The sequence below is a fragment of the Fundulus heteroclitus genome, chromosome 9, assembly GCF_011125445.2.
Source record: "Fundulus heteroclitus isolate FHET01 chromosome 9, MU-UCD_Fhet_4.1, whole genome shotgun sequence".
In the NCBI taxonomy this organism is placed as follows: Eukaryota; Metazoa; Chordata; class Actinopteri; order Cyprinodontiformes; family Fundulidae; genus Fundulus; species Fundulus heteroclitus.
In genome coordinates this window covers 16604033-16618080 of record NC_046369.1, presented here as the reverse complement: position 1 = coordinate 16618080, position 14048 = coordinate 16604033, and the positions used below count along the sequence as shown (strand labels likewise).

General features: G+C 39.2%; 1 protein-coding gene across 2 annotated transcripts in view; it reads left to right on the top strand.

The window, feature by feature from the left end:
- atp13a3 (ATPase 13A3) overlaps positions 1-14048 on the top strand; it is a 53010-nt gene that overhangs the window by 28757 nt on the left and 10205 nt on the right. For both annotated transcript variants that reach the window (XM_036141103.1, XM_036141102.1), the window contains exons 8-26: positions 896-965; positions 1479-1613; positions 2941-3013; positions 3295-3426; positions 3515-3694; positions 4903-5060; positions 6495-6683; positions 6817-6878; positions 7065-7215; positions 7553-7672; positions 7811-7828; positions 8610-8763; positions 8991-9111; positions 11127-11251; positions 11943-12103; positions 12337-12465; positions 12583-12662; positions 12859-12901; positions 12986-13095. In XM_036141103.1, coding sequence (XP_035996996.1) covers positions 896-965; positions 1479-1613; positions 2941-3013; positions 3295-3426; positions 3515-3694; positions 4903-5060; positions 6495-6683; positions 6817-6878; positions 7065-7215; positions 7553-7672; positions 7811-7828; positions 8610-8763; positions 8991-9111; positions 11127-11251; positions 11943-12103; positions 12337-12465; positions 12583-12662; positions 12859-12901; positions 12986-13095 — 2211 coding nt within the window. The remainder of the gene's footprint in view (positions 1-895; positions 966-1478; positions 1614-2940; positions 3014-3294; positions 3427-3514; positions 3695-4902; positions 5061-6494; positions 6684-6816; positions 6879-7064; positions 7216-7552; positions 7673-7810; positions 7829-8609; positions 8764-8990; positions 9112-11126; positions 11252-11942; positions 12104-12336; positions 12466-12582; positions 12663-12858; positions 12902-12985; positions 13096-14048) is intronic.

Sequence of the window (14048 nt, the reverse complement as noted above, 5' to 3'; positions counted from 1 at the left end):
CCAGTTAAATGTTTTTTTTTTCTAATTTAAAACTTTTGGTTACACTTTATTTGAAGGGGTGTACTTAAGACTGACATTACACTGTCATAAACATGACATAACACCTGTTATGAACATAAATGACTCTTTATGAATGTTTAGTACTGTTGTCATTAATTGTCATTCGGTAAATGATGACACTATTAAAGCAAAGTTGACATTGTTTAAAATGTCTTTGTTATGACAACTTGACATTAACAGAGACGAGGTTAAGTTTAAGGCTTGACTTGGGATTAGGTTAAGTTAAGGGTTTGGGGTATTTTTTAAGTTAAGGGCTTGTCATAACAAAGACATTTTAAACAATGTCAACTTTGCTTTAATAGTGTCATAATTTACCAAATGGCAATTAATGACAACAGTCCTAAACATTCATAAAGAGTCATTTATGTTCATAACAGGTGTTATGTCATGTGTATGACAGTGTAATGTCAGTCTTAAGTACACCCCTTCAAATAAAGTGTTACCAACCTTTTCCAGTGTGGAAATATCTCCCATAAGTTCATAACGCACTTCACCTATTTAATTTATGAAATTAAAGGACTCAGAATTTACCCATCAAATGCTTTTCTTTAAAGGTGGCTAGAACTTTTTATTTTCTTTTTAATATATATTTTTTAGAAGAGTTTTACAGCTTGCTGAAAAAAATTGCTGTTAATATTCAAAGATTCACAAATAATGAATTGTTCTCAGACTGCAATGTTATCTTTTGTATTATGTTGCAAACCTCAGTAAAAACTTCTTTGGTATGTTGTTGCATCATTGCTGCTGCGTTGTGTTTGTGCGTTGTTTGTTTGTGTGTGTGTAGGTGTGTGTGTGCCTCACAGAGCTAAACGGTGCTTTTCTCTCCTTTTGTCAGGAGATTGTTTTTCGGAGTGAATGAAATCGCAGTGAAAGTGCCTTCTGTTTTCAAGCTGCTTATCAAAGAGGTAAAGCCCAGTTTTAGTCCACAGAACATGTCCGCTCTATAACTTGCTCTGAATTCCCATTCATTCCCATTGTGTGTGTGTGAAACCCAGCTGGCCGAGGCAACACAGAGTTATGCCAGTTCCTAGCAGTATAATGAAGCTCAGTACTTTTGGACTTTGAATCCTGAAGATGTGATCCTCTTCAGCTGTCAGAGTCCGGACCCCTTCTCGTAGTTTTCTCTATTTATTGCTTTAAAAGTTTCATTAAACACAGTTAGCGTAGCTCTTGTTGTCCCCAGCATGTTTTAAAAAGATGGTATAATCAATCATTAAATGAAGATCAAATCTTAGCTTATAGTTGAGAGTCCTGCATGTCTACAGACTGTCTATACCTCAATTATTTTCTTATTCTGTTAAACATTTTTTTTTTCTATTTCACATGTATCATCATTTTCTTCATGTTCTGCAGCAGAACATCTTTGTTTTGGAGCTAACCTTTGTGTTTGGTACAACACATCTGTCTCCTCCTGGCAGGTTCTCAACCCTTTCTACATCTTCCAGCTCTTCAGCGTAATCCTGTGGAGTGTCGATGAGTATTACTACTATGCTGCGGCCATTGTTTTCATGTCGGTTATATCCATAGCTACCTCTCTGTACACCATCAAAAAGGTGAGGCTTACCAATCACTAACAAAATAAATGCATGTCTAAACACAGTTAATGTGCTTCTGCTAGCTGGACCGCTACTGAATCAAAGAATGGCTCCTGAAGTTTTAAACATCTGTTCAATTAATGATTTATTATTTAAAGTAATCCCGTTTATTTTCTTTAATTAAAATAGGTTCTTTAACATCGACTATAAAGAGCTTGCAGAGTTGTTTTTCCTTTCTGAAGACTTTATCTTTGCATTTTGTCTTTATCTAAGGCATATTGGTAGGTTATGGGTATAATCTAGTTTTGTGTTAACTTATATTTTGTGCATCTCAGCTAGAAGTCAAAATTATGCAATTTTCTTGCTTCAAATCCTGGATTTGTTGGTGGATCCGTTCTCTTTAAACTATTGTCTAAGACATTGACAACTGTTTTTCTTATCGATCTATTTGGCTTATAAAAAAAGTTTAATTGAAATAACAAAACCAAGTTTCATTTATTTATATCTTCAACTGTCAAAGCTTTTATAGCATTCCACGAAAAAATGTACGCAAAGACGCATTAAGGAAATAAATTTCCTGTCGGTATAAAAAAACTCCAGCAAGACAAAAATACATAAAATTAAGTCCTTTCACTAATTTACTTTTAAAAAAAAGCATTAATGATGCTTGCCTCAACATTTCAATGAGCATCTATTCTGTTGTAGCAGACCAACAGTGTGTCCAGCCTCAGAGCATTCAGCAGCTTCAAAAAAAACCGATGAAAGCTTTTTGTTGCCGGCTCATCAGTGGCGTTTGATGCTCAGACATTTCTCCGTGCTCCTGAGTTAAACCAATAAACCTCACGAGGCATCCAAGCCCTTCATTTCTCTTCACATAACTTCAAAAACTTAGACTCTCCTTTAGTCTTTGACAACTTTAGCCTAATTCATTATGGAAACAAGATTTATCCACCAGTTTGCACACGCTAACACACAAAGCCATAATTGCGTCTTCTTGATAGAGCCGCATGATGATGGTGAAAGCATTTATACTCATCCAGCAGATATCTTTACCCTCTGTATGTTGTTCTCAGACTGTAAAACTAGTACAGTAAAAAATAAGAGGAATGCATTTAGACTTCTTCTTGCATCATTTATTTGTTTTTTTTGCTATTCGTGTCAGAATAACTGCTGGCTCAGCGCTGCGACTCCGTATCTGAGTTGGTCCTGTCTAATCTACATCAGTTTGAGTAATACAAAAGCTTTTCTGCACACATTCTGCTGCTCGTAGCTCTAAACGTCAAACCCTGCAGTCACACAAGTGTTTGTTGAAGTTAAACATGTTTTCATCTCTCCTTTCCCTCAGCAATACATCATGCTTCATGATATGGTGGCAGCTCACAGTATTGTCCGTGTGTCTGTTTGCCGAGCCAATAACGGTATGCTTCATGTGTTTTTTTTGCCCTGTGCATGTTATTCAGTTTTTAGTTTCCTAAATGGAGCTAGCTGAACCAAAAGGGAAATTGAGAGTACCTCCAGACGTTGGGAATTAAAATGCATTTATTTTCAGTCTAGCTTTAATGAAAGAAGTATTGATGGAGGGTCGTTGATCTCTGTAAATCTATCCCCATCTTTCCCATCAACCCCTTCCCTGCTCCCTCATGCTTTTTATTTGTATCGCATGCTAAATGCGGCTTCTGACTCCTGCTTCTCCTGGCAGAAGTTGAGGAGATACTGTCGACTGATCTGGTACCTGGTGATGTGGTGGTTATTCCAAGCAACGGGACCATCATGCCTTGCGACGCAGTGCTGGTCAGTGGCACCTGCATCGTCAATGAAAGCATGCTCACAGGTAAGACGGCAGACCCTGGGTGAAAGCTCATGTTCAGCGGCCTGGTGTGTCGTTCTCTGCTCGAATTAACGGGGCGCCCCTTCATCAGGCGAGAGTGTTCCCGTGACGAAGACCAACCTCCCCAACCCACCACCAGGCGAGCGGGAGGGGGCGGACAGTGCCTACAACACCGAGGAGCATAAGAGACACACACTGTTCTGCGGCACCAACGTCATCCAAACCCGCTTCTACACAGGAGAGCTGGTCAAAGCCGTGGTGGTCCGCACAGGTCAGCATGAGAACCTGAATGCAAACGCTTTTAGGTCTTCTGCTTGTTTTTATTGGGCAATGTATCAAGTGAATGGGCGATATGACTTCTTTTTATTTCAATCATCTCATCTTTAAGTTGGCCCGAATTCAAAGTGCAGCTTATTATAAGCGTTGAAACATGCTTAAAAAACCAAATGTGAGGTTTTACACTTGTATACTTTAAAATTAACCTAAAAATAAGCTAATGAATGAACTAAATTGCCTCATATTAGAGTAAAACTATATATTTTGTCAATATATTATCTTAAACATACATTAAACTTTGCATGCTCTTACCAAAACAATTTCCCCTTTCAGGACTGATAAAATGCAAAGTTTCATGGAAGCCCAAGAGAGTGCCAAAAAATAGTTTTACCAAAATTTTAATCTTTAAGAATTGCAAATTCAAATTATTTGATAAAATCAATTCATCGCCCAGCCCTAGTAAATAATAAAAAGGTGCATATCAGTTAATTATAATATCAAGATGTTTAATGTTTCAGTGCTTCAGATAAAAAAGTTTAGCTTAAATATATAGATAATCTGAAATATATTAATTGATTATTGAAATATATTAATTAAATTATTACATAAAACTATAATATAATGGGATTTAAAAAAATATCGAACTGTACGGTTATGGTCTATGCAGTCATGGGTGGGATGACCTGACTGTTGTTGGTGAATATTAATCGACACCATCCACATGAAGATGAGCCTCAAACTTTCATTGCTAAAGACTGCACTAGTTCAAAGTCCTGTACCCAAGCATATTTAAGGAAAGTTGAGTGGAAGAAGGAAAAAAAGACAGAACTACATCTTCAAGAGGACTGTGAGGCTAACACCATTTAAGAGTTTAAAGTCATAAGGCCTGTGGCTGGAGTTTGTGATTGAAGCGCCTAGTGCCGATGTATCCATGACAAGATGGGAATGAGGGTTCAGACTGGTTGCCTCCATGCTACCCTGCTCTGGCACAATAATTCATGCACAAAAACTTCAATCAACTAAGTACTGATGCCCATATGGTGTACAGCATATATTTCTGATTTTTTTTTTTTTTTCTAAATGTACGAGAGTCATAATAGACTTTTTCTACAGTAAATGAGAATCATTGGTTCATTTTCTCTGAAGCAAATGTAAACTTAATAAAAATATAAAATTAAAAATAAAGCGTTGTTTGTCTTCCAGGTTTCAGCACAGCCAAAGGCCAACTGGTGCGCTCCATCCTTTATCCCAAACCCACCGACTTCAAGCTGTATCGCGACGCCTACCTCTTTCTGCTGTGTCTGGTGGCTGTGGCTGGAATCGGCTTTGTTTACTCCATCGTCCTCAGTATCATGAACGAGGTAATCTAGGAGGATAAACAGCTTTCTCATTTCTCACAGAACTCCTTCTGAGCATTTATAATAAGAATATCAGTCTAATCTGCTTAGAGTTGAACAGTTCACTGTGTGCGAGGTTTTAAGAAGGAAATGGCAAAAACTACATTTTCCTAAATATCCTTCTTGATACGTTTTTTTTCTTACATTTTTTGGGGTATTTTTTTTATCTTGTTTTCTCGTCAGACATTTCCCCAGTTTATTTTGCCACTCTTAAAGCAACAGCATATTTTTATTTATTTTTTTAAGATTTCTTTGCTTAATTTAAGATCTTTGTGTTTACTGAAATGCTTTCCAGCACCAGAGCCCTTACATCCATTTCTTTATCTCTTGTGAGCTTAAGATACCGAGACATAAGGATAAACGGTAGAAAATGGTGGGAATTCACTGCGCTTTACGCAGCTCACTTTGGCAAATGTTACCAGGAATTTACCACTGGGTAAGACAACTGTCAATATAAACGTATGCGCTAGTCTCTGATTTTGTAAATGTAAGTGAATAAATGTGAATAAGTTTAAGATTTGTATTTGTTCCTTGTTGTCAACTCATACATACCTGTGACAACAGATGATTTATCAGACTCAGACATACTTTAATGATCCCAGGAGGAAATTACTTTTGTTACGTGCTCCAGAATACACACATTGTATATATGTGTGTGTGTATGTATATATATATATATATATATATATATATATATATATATATATATATATATATATATATATATATATATATATATATATATATATATATATATATATATATACAACATTCCACACAGGGTATTACCATATCACAATAGTCACCATCACTTCACCTTGGGAATCCAAGTGAAGTGATGACGACTATCTGTGAGAATGCAAGTTACAACTTTACAAAAATACAAGTACAAATCACAAATGTATGAGTACGCATCTACAACCCCTGATGAAGCTGTTTTATACTTCTTACCAATTGGTCAGCACAGCAGTCCGAAGCTCCTTTCCTCCCCACAATAGAGTTCTTATTGTTGACTCTGTGAAATGTCACGTGTCATTACTGCCACCAAGTGGTAGGGTGTGTAAAAGTTTCATCGGGCTGTAGATTCATTTTTGTAAAATTGTGATTCTTGTATTTTTAAGATAAGTTTAAGATAAGTTAAGTTGTAACTTGTATTCATAACGTCTAAACATATATGTATGAGTTGACAACCAGAAACGAATACAAATCTTACATTTATTTACTTACATTTACAAAATCGGAGACTTATGCATATGTTTATATTGACAGTTATCTTACCCCATACTTTACTGCTGAGTATCCACCGCTCTGAGAAACCAGAAGGAGAGCTCCCAGAGATTTGCCCACAGAAGAAATGAGAGCAGAAACGAAGCCGTCATTGACTTTGTTTCTTTCCAGGTGCCAGCGAAAACCATCATCATCGAGTCTCTGGACATTATAACCATTACGGTACCACCAGCACTGCCAGCAGCCATGACAGCTGGGATTGTGTACGCCCAGCGGCGTCTCAAAAAGATCGGCATTTTCTGCATCAGTCCGCAGAGGATCAACATCTGTGGCCAAATTAACCTGGTCTGCTTTGATAAAGTGAGACTTTAACCTTCCTACTTCCCACGCAAAATAAAAAATAAATAAAAAACATTGCCATCAACTGTTCCTAGACATTATATTTAGAGAAATCAAGACGTTAAAGTGTTTCTTTCTTTTTTTCTTCTTTTAGACGGGAACTTTAACAGAGGATGGATTGGACCTCTGGGGAGTTCAGAGAGTTGAAAGTGGCTGGTATGATGGTTTTGATTAATGAAATATGGAAAACATTAGAGATTTCAGTCTACAGGTTGTGTTTGCTCTCTGATTAGTTTAGAAAAAGACTGTTCTGTGGCACGAATCAACACCAAACGTCATTAATCATTTATCTGACTGTCGTCGCCTTTGCTCACCTACAACTGGGTTCTCTTCCCTGATCAGTTTTCACCTTTCTGAGGAAACCGCCCAAAAGGAGAATCTGGTCAAATCCCAGTTTGTGGCCTGCATGGCCACCTGCCACTCGCTCACCAAAATAGAAGGCCAGCTGTCTGGAGACCCGCTGGACCTCAAGATGTTTGAGGCTACAGGCTGGGTGAGTTGCTCTGATTGTGTCCGTTGGCACGGGGTCGGCGCAGTGTGCTCGTTCATTTATAAGCATGAAGTTTTATTTGATTAGATGGGGTTTGCACATGTGTGTTTTTTATGGAACATTAAAGCACATGTTTTCTCCATATAAACACAGCTTTGAGTGAAAGCCCTCATCATTATGACTGTTTGCACAAATATTCATTTTTATGTAATTTATCAATATTTAAATCTACAAACTATGAATTTTTACACAAAACACTATAAAAAAGAAATGAACTGAGCGTTTTTTTATATATTATTATATATTTTTTTTAAATCTCTTGTAACTTTATCTTCTCCAGATCCTGGAGGAAGCCACTGAGGAGGAAACCGCTCTCCATAACCGCATCATGCCCACCGTCGTCCGACCGCCGAAGCAGCTGCTGCCCTCGCAGCCTGACGGGTCAGCCGAACAGGACATGGTACATACAGACTAAACACTTAAAAACACAGTAAAAATATAAAGAAATCTGTCCAAATGTATAAAGTTATGTGTGAAAAATGACAGCAGCCATACTTTTTGACACTGACACCTGTTTTGTTCTTTTGTTTTGCTGTAGGAACTCGCTGAACTTTCGGTAAGTAGCCCGCCTTTTAGTCATTACACACCATTTAATTTTCCTCTGAATTAAAGGGACATTTCAGGATTCTCAAGTCTGTTCTCTTCAGCAGTTCTACCTGCGTAACTTTTCATTTACTGCATTTTCATTTAATATAAATCCATGTTGGGCACAGAGTCTGAAGTGCACAGCTCACACTCCTACTCAGATCTTATTGATGTTGTTGTGGTTTATGAAAGATCTATTTTATACAACTTTTAAATTGTTTATCTATAGAAATGTATATAGATTGTATTTTATAATTCATTATAAATCAAATTATTTTGTAGGTATCAGTTGCTGGCACTGTAGCATCTTACAGATTTTTATTGTAATACAGTTTCTGCTCATTAGGTGGTTTTATACACCGTTTTTGATACATTTATTTTTAATTCGACCATACAACATTATGCTGAAACTGAGGTTGGTTTTAACGTTCTCTATAAATGTATATAATGTATAATAAAATAGAAAGAACCAGAAGTCGTCTTTGGTGTTGGTCCTGCTCAGACTTGGATGGTATTTTGATATCCTTAAAGGTAGACAATCTCTAAATGACACTTATAAGTATATTTGGAATAAATTAGGCTTTTACATTTTTCAGGTTTGTAGTTTGATTTTTAAACACTTGAACTGAAAAACTAATTGTCCTTTAATACCTCATTTTCTTGTATTTAAATCAGTATAAATCTTTATTTACTTGTTCCTAATTGCTAAGTCTTACAGACACTTCTCTGTTGGTGTATCTGTGTGTGTGTAGTCGTTATATGAAATAGGTATCGTGCGTCAGTTTCCCTTTTCCTCGGGGCTCCAGAGGATGAGCGTTGTGTCTCGTACTCTGGGGGAGAAGTGCATGGATGCCTTCATGAAGGGAGCGCCAGAGGTTGTGGCCAGCCTCTGCAAGAAGGAAACAGGTGAGCTGGGCGCCCATCCAATCATCTTAGGAGTCCAAGAAAATCATGAAGCTTTGCAATAAAACATTCACAAAAGGATGCATTTAAAGTTTTTTTTTATAGTTTACAACTTCCCTAAATGTATTGAAGTCCTGGTACTTGCAGCGTTTAGCTGCAGTGGTGGTAAAACAAATCAGAGGCTTTCCAGCAGCTGAATCCCGCCTCTAACCCAACCGTGTGTTTCACAGTGCCAGAAGACTTTGCCGAGGTTTTGGAGGGTTACACTAAGCAGGGTTTCCGAGTGATCGCTCTGGCTCACCGACGCCTGGGATCAAAACTCAACTGGCACAAAGTCCAAAACATCAACAGGTAGTTTAAACCATTACATTTGATTTTTTTTTTATTTTTTTTTTTATACATAATTATGTCGATCTGGGAAGAATTTCAAACAAGACGGCCATTAAATGCAGCAGATAGTTAAAAGATGAAGTTGAGTAGTTGAAAATGAACACTCATACATTAAAAGTCCAACTTTTATATAACTTGGATTTTTTTTTTTTTTTTTTGAACAAATCGCTTAACACAAAATAGGGTGTTTTCACTGACGTCACTGGCCAACTTCCGGTCCGCCATATTGGGTGGCACACTTCCTTATCTCTAGTTGTCTTACACGTATTATCGTATCGCGAATGGATAAGTACGCCAGCACGCTAGAGCGACCAGATAAGGACGTATATCTGAGGAAATGTTCCGTGATCGACCATATGGACCCCTATGCCCTCCACGGTGCCTTGTTTAGCCGTAATCCAGATGCATTACCTGGTGTTCGGTGAAAACCCTCTGCACACTCTTGAGGAAATGAGAGCTTACAAGGATCTAGAGGCTCACAACCAGTTCACATCTGGTTATGTACATCAAGGAAATCGCCATCATACGTGGACGGGTGAGTTTTAATAAGATGGTAAAAATGTAAACAATCCGACGCAAATGTGTCGCATGCTTCTGCGGTGGCTGGCGGCCGGCGGCGGGCGGTGCGCGAAGGCGCACCGCCCGCCGCAGGGCGGACGGGCTCTGGGCCGATCGACGCCGCTCGCGGCTTTAATTATTTAAGCAGAACAATGACCAGTGCAAAATTAAGTTGTATTTACCGTATTGGCGCCGGTAGGAGCTGCAGATCATAAAGCCAGCAAACAGTGGGAACACAGCAACTCGTTCAAAGGTAAGCTGCGCTCAGACGGGTTAGCACATGCTAACCGTTAGCGCTAACAACCACTCGCGCATGTAATGTACTTTTAACTTGCTGCTATGTGTTTCAAACGTTTAGAACACACTCTCATTGACATCGGGATACTGTGGAAAGTTATGTTCGGTCGACTTACAGCCGCGATCCAAGCGAGCCGACGATCTCTTTGTTATGTCTGTAACTCGTTCAAAGGTAAGCTGTGCTCAGACGGGTTTGCACATGCTAACCGTTAGCGCTAACAACCACTCGCGCATGTAATGTACTTTTAACTAGCTGCTATGTGTTTCAAACGTTTAGAACACACTCTCATTGACATCGGGATACTGTGGAAAGTTATGTTCGGTCGACTTACAGCCGCGATCCAAGCGAGCCGACGACTCTTTGTTATCGCTAACAGTTGTTCTCCGTGGTTGCGCCTCCAGGCAGGAAAGCGGTGGAAAATTAATCTGTTTCTATGTTTTTCCCATGGCGATCATGTGTTGCGCTGTTACAGCCCACAATACAGCAACGGTTTACCATGGTTGAAATCAAGTTAAGGTGAAATTAATCAAATTAAAACACGGCTGAGAGAGGGAGTACAGTATGCGGTAGTAATAGGCAGTAGAGGCAGCGGAGGCAGTCAACATGACAGCCGCGGAAAGTAATAAGTCATGACGCCCAAGCCCTATTATTAATATATTCTTCTTACATGTTTTAAATACTTAACAGTTAATTACCTGTGACAAAGTGAGCACCGCAGACTCTGGCGTATTCCAGCTTAACACCGTCCAAATCGGCACTGGATATCCGTGTCAGCCATAGGTGATGGCGTTGTTCAGACAGCTGTTTTTTTTTCACACTGATTCACTATTACGGCTGGTAGGCGATAGAAAGAGCGTTGATCTCCACCTCCACGGGCCGTGCAACCAACCATTAAACACGTTTTCCCCATTGTTCACTTCCAATACTGCCTAAGGCGTCATACAATGCAGGTCAACGGTGCGAAACGACTGCCACCCAATATGGCGGACGCGCTGAGTAGTCACGTGAGCGTGACGTCAGCTGAAAACACCCTATTCTTTGTAAAAAAACAAAATATGTTTTAGGTGTGCTTGTTGCACATGTTTTAATGTTTCTGTTTTTTGTTTTTTTTTTCTAACAGGGATTACATTGAGGCAAACATGGAGTTCCTGGGTCTCATCATCATGCAGAACAAGCTGAAGGCTGAAACTCCTGGAGTGTTGCTGGACCTCCATCGAGCAAACATTCGCACCATCATGGTTACTGGTGAGAACGGGAAAATCTCAAAACATAACAAAATTACATGATTAGTAGAAACCAGCTCAGTTTTGAGGCTTGGTAAATATAAACCTTGTAGCCTCCCCCCCAATAATCTCTGCTAATAAAATGTTCCCAATCACTCAGTCTGCCTTCAGCTTATTCAATCTGATTTAACTAGAGGTAAAGTTACCTTTTTAAACTGAATGCTTAGAAAACATGTAGCTCTGTGAGTGATTTGAAGGAAATGTGGCTGGCCATATGGTGAATGCTAGTTCAAAGACTTTAGTTTCCTATCCTCCACCTCCTCACAGTTGTCAGAGCTGATTAATAAATAGGCTCTGCATCTGCAAGCAGGACAGCTCCGCTGCAATGAAACCTGCTTATTTATTGCCTGTGATCTGTTGTACTGATGTTAATATTCCTAAATCAGTTGGTCTCTCAAAAACACTCTCTAGGAAAAGAGCTATAGCTATAGTTGGAAATAAGAGTTAGCTTTGACAAAATCTTGGGCCCAGTGAGACCCAAGATGTTAAATGGTGGTTACGGCTTTAAGTTTAAATTCATTTGGGTTAAATCTGCAACACTGCCACAGTAGCAGGTCTTTGCTTTTGATTGAATAGCTGCTCGATAAAATTAAATATACATTCTGAGTTTTGGAGATGATGATTTTTATTTATTTTTTTCTTCCACTTTAAAGGCGACAACATGTTGACGGCAATCTCTGTGGCCCGTGACTGTGGAATGATCCCTCCGGAGGACACTGTCATTATCGCTGATGCCCTTCCTCCTCATGATGGACAAGCTGCTAAAATCACCTGGAGATACGCTGACAAGCCCAGCAGAACCACGCGACTCGAGGTAAAGCAACCTAATGCTACCCTGCCAGACAGGACATGTTAAAAAAGTAGATACAAATTAAAAATGATGCTAAAATACATGTGGTAACATTATGCTGTAGTAAAAGGGAAGTTTAATTCCCAGAATTTAGTTATTAACAGAGAGGATTAGGCAGGGCTTTTGTCAGTGGATGGTTCTGGTATCTCTATAATGTCTCTGTTGTAACTAATCCCTACTTTTGGTCACTTTAACAGGAAATCAACATAAGCCTGGAGAATGAAGTTCATCTGGAGGAGCCTAAAACACAAGAACTGTACCACTTTGCCATGAATGGAAAATCATTCGCTATAATCGCCGAGCATTTCCCAGACATGCTTCAAAAGGTGCGACGCGTCTCCTTCTGAAGTGGGAATCCCCCGTGTATTTATTTTAAACAGAAGCAGGGATGTTGAAAGCGATCCCACAGCCTTAATGAATGTGGAGCGTTGTCTGTTTTGTAGCTCGTGCTGCACGGGACCGTGTTTGCCAGAATGGCGCCTGACCAGAAGACCCAGCTCATTGAGACGCTGCAGGGAGTAGAGTGAGTGTTACGGCCGAACACATGATGCAGCACTGTGAGCCCGGCTCAGCTAGTCCCTAGACCCCTTTACTGTCATCTCTGCTGCGTTACTAATGAACACATGAGTGTTGAAATCTGCATCAAAGCAATTAGTTCCTTTAAAAACAATAGTGCTGATCAAGGAATCTCTGCTCCGTGTCATTTTTTTTTCTCCCAGCTACTTTGTGGGAATGTGTGGAGATGGTGCAAATGACTGCGGGGTATGTAAAAACCGTCCGTTGCCTTAAGAAAAGAAGCAACACGATATCACATACCTGTAATTGCATTTTTCTTTTTAACTCAAGGCGCTGAAGAGGGCTCATGGTGGGATCTCCCTGTCAGAGCTTGAAGCCTCAGTAGCTTCGCCCTTCACCTCCAAGACCCCCAACATCTCCTGCGTGCCGAGTCTCATCAGGTTTCTGTCCTTTCCCTTTAACCGTACCTTGTTGAAGTAACATTATGCACTTTTGAACTAAAACCTTTACTGTACTTGTGGAGCTCAGCAATATATCAAGATTTAAAAAAAAAATCAAGATATTTTAAAAACAGATGTAAGATGAGACTTTATCGTTTATGTGGACGACTTTTATGTATTCCAGTAGGTTATTTTCCAGCTGTTTCTCATATTTATCTACAGCTATTTGTTTTTAAAAAAAATGTGCCTGTGAGACATGTGGGACACAGCTTTGGTTCAGAGACCCCTTTCTATAATTACTTTACAAAAAGAAAAAACATATCAAGTTATATATCGTCTAATCAGCCTAAAAGTATCAAGATATTATTTTTGGTCCATATTGTCCAGCCCTACTTTATTGGATTTTTTTTTACAAAAGTCCTGCATAACTGACGGGAGGGTATATACATGGATTTTCATAATTAAAAGGAAGAAAAAAAAATCTAAAAAAGTGGGGTTTACTTTCTTATTAAGCCCCTGTTATTGTGATACCTCTAAATGAAGCAACCAGCTGTGTTCAGAAGGCACATAATCAGTATTATTATCATAAATGGAGTCCACTTGTGTGCTGCAGAGATCTACGAATCAATTATTACTCCTGCGCGCCACAAGTGTGATCTTCATGGAGTGGCAAAAGAAAAGTCATTGTCTAAAGAAAAGCCACAAGCCACTCTGGTCAAATGAGACGTTTTGGCCTCCATGCAAAATAAATGTGTTAAAAACAAACTTTGCACCACCCTAAACCCACCATCTAAACTGTGAAACATGGTGGCAGTAGGGTCATGCCCTGAGGATGCTTTTATTCAGCTGGTCAGACTTGATGGGAAGATGTTTGAAGCCAAATATGTAGCGATACTGAAGAAAAGCCGGTCAGAGGCTGCAAAAGACTTTAGTTCTGCTTCTAGCAGGACAAC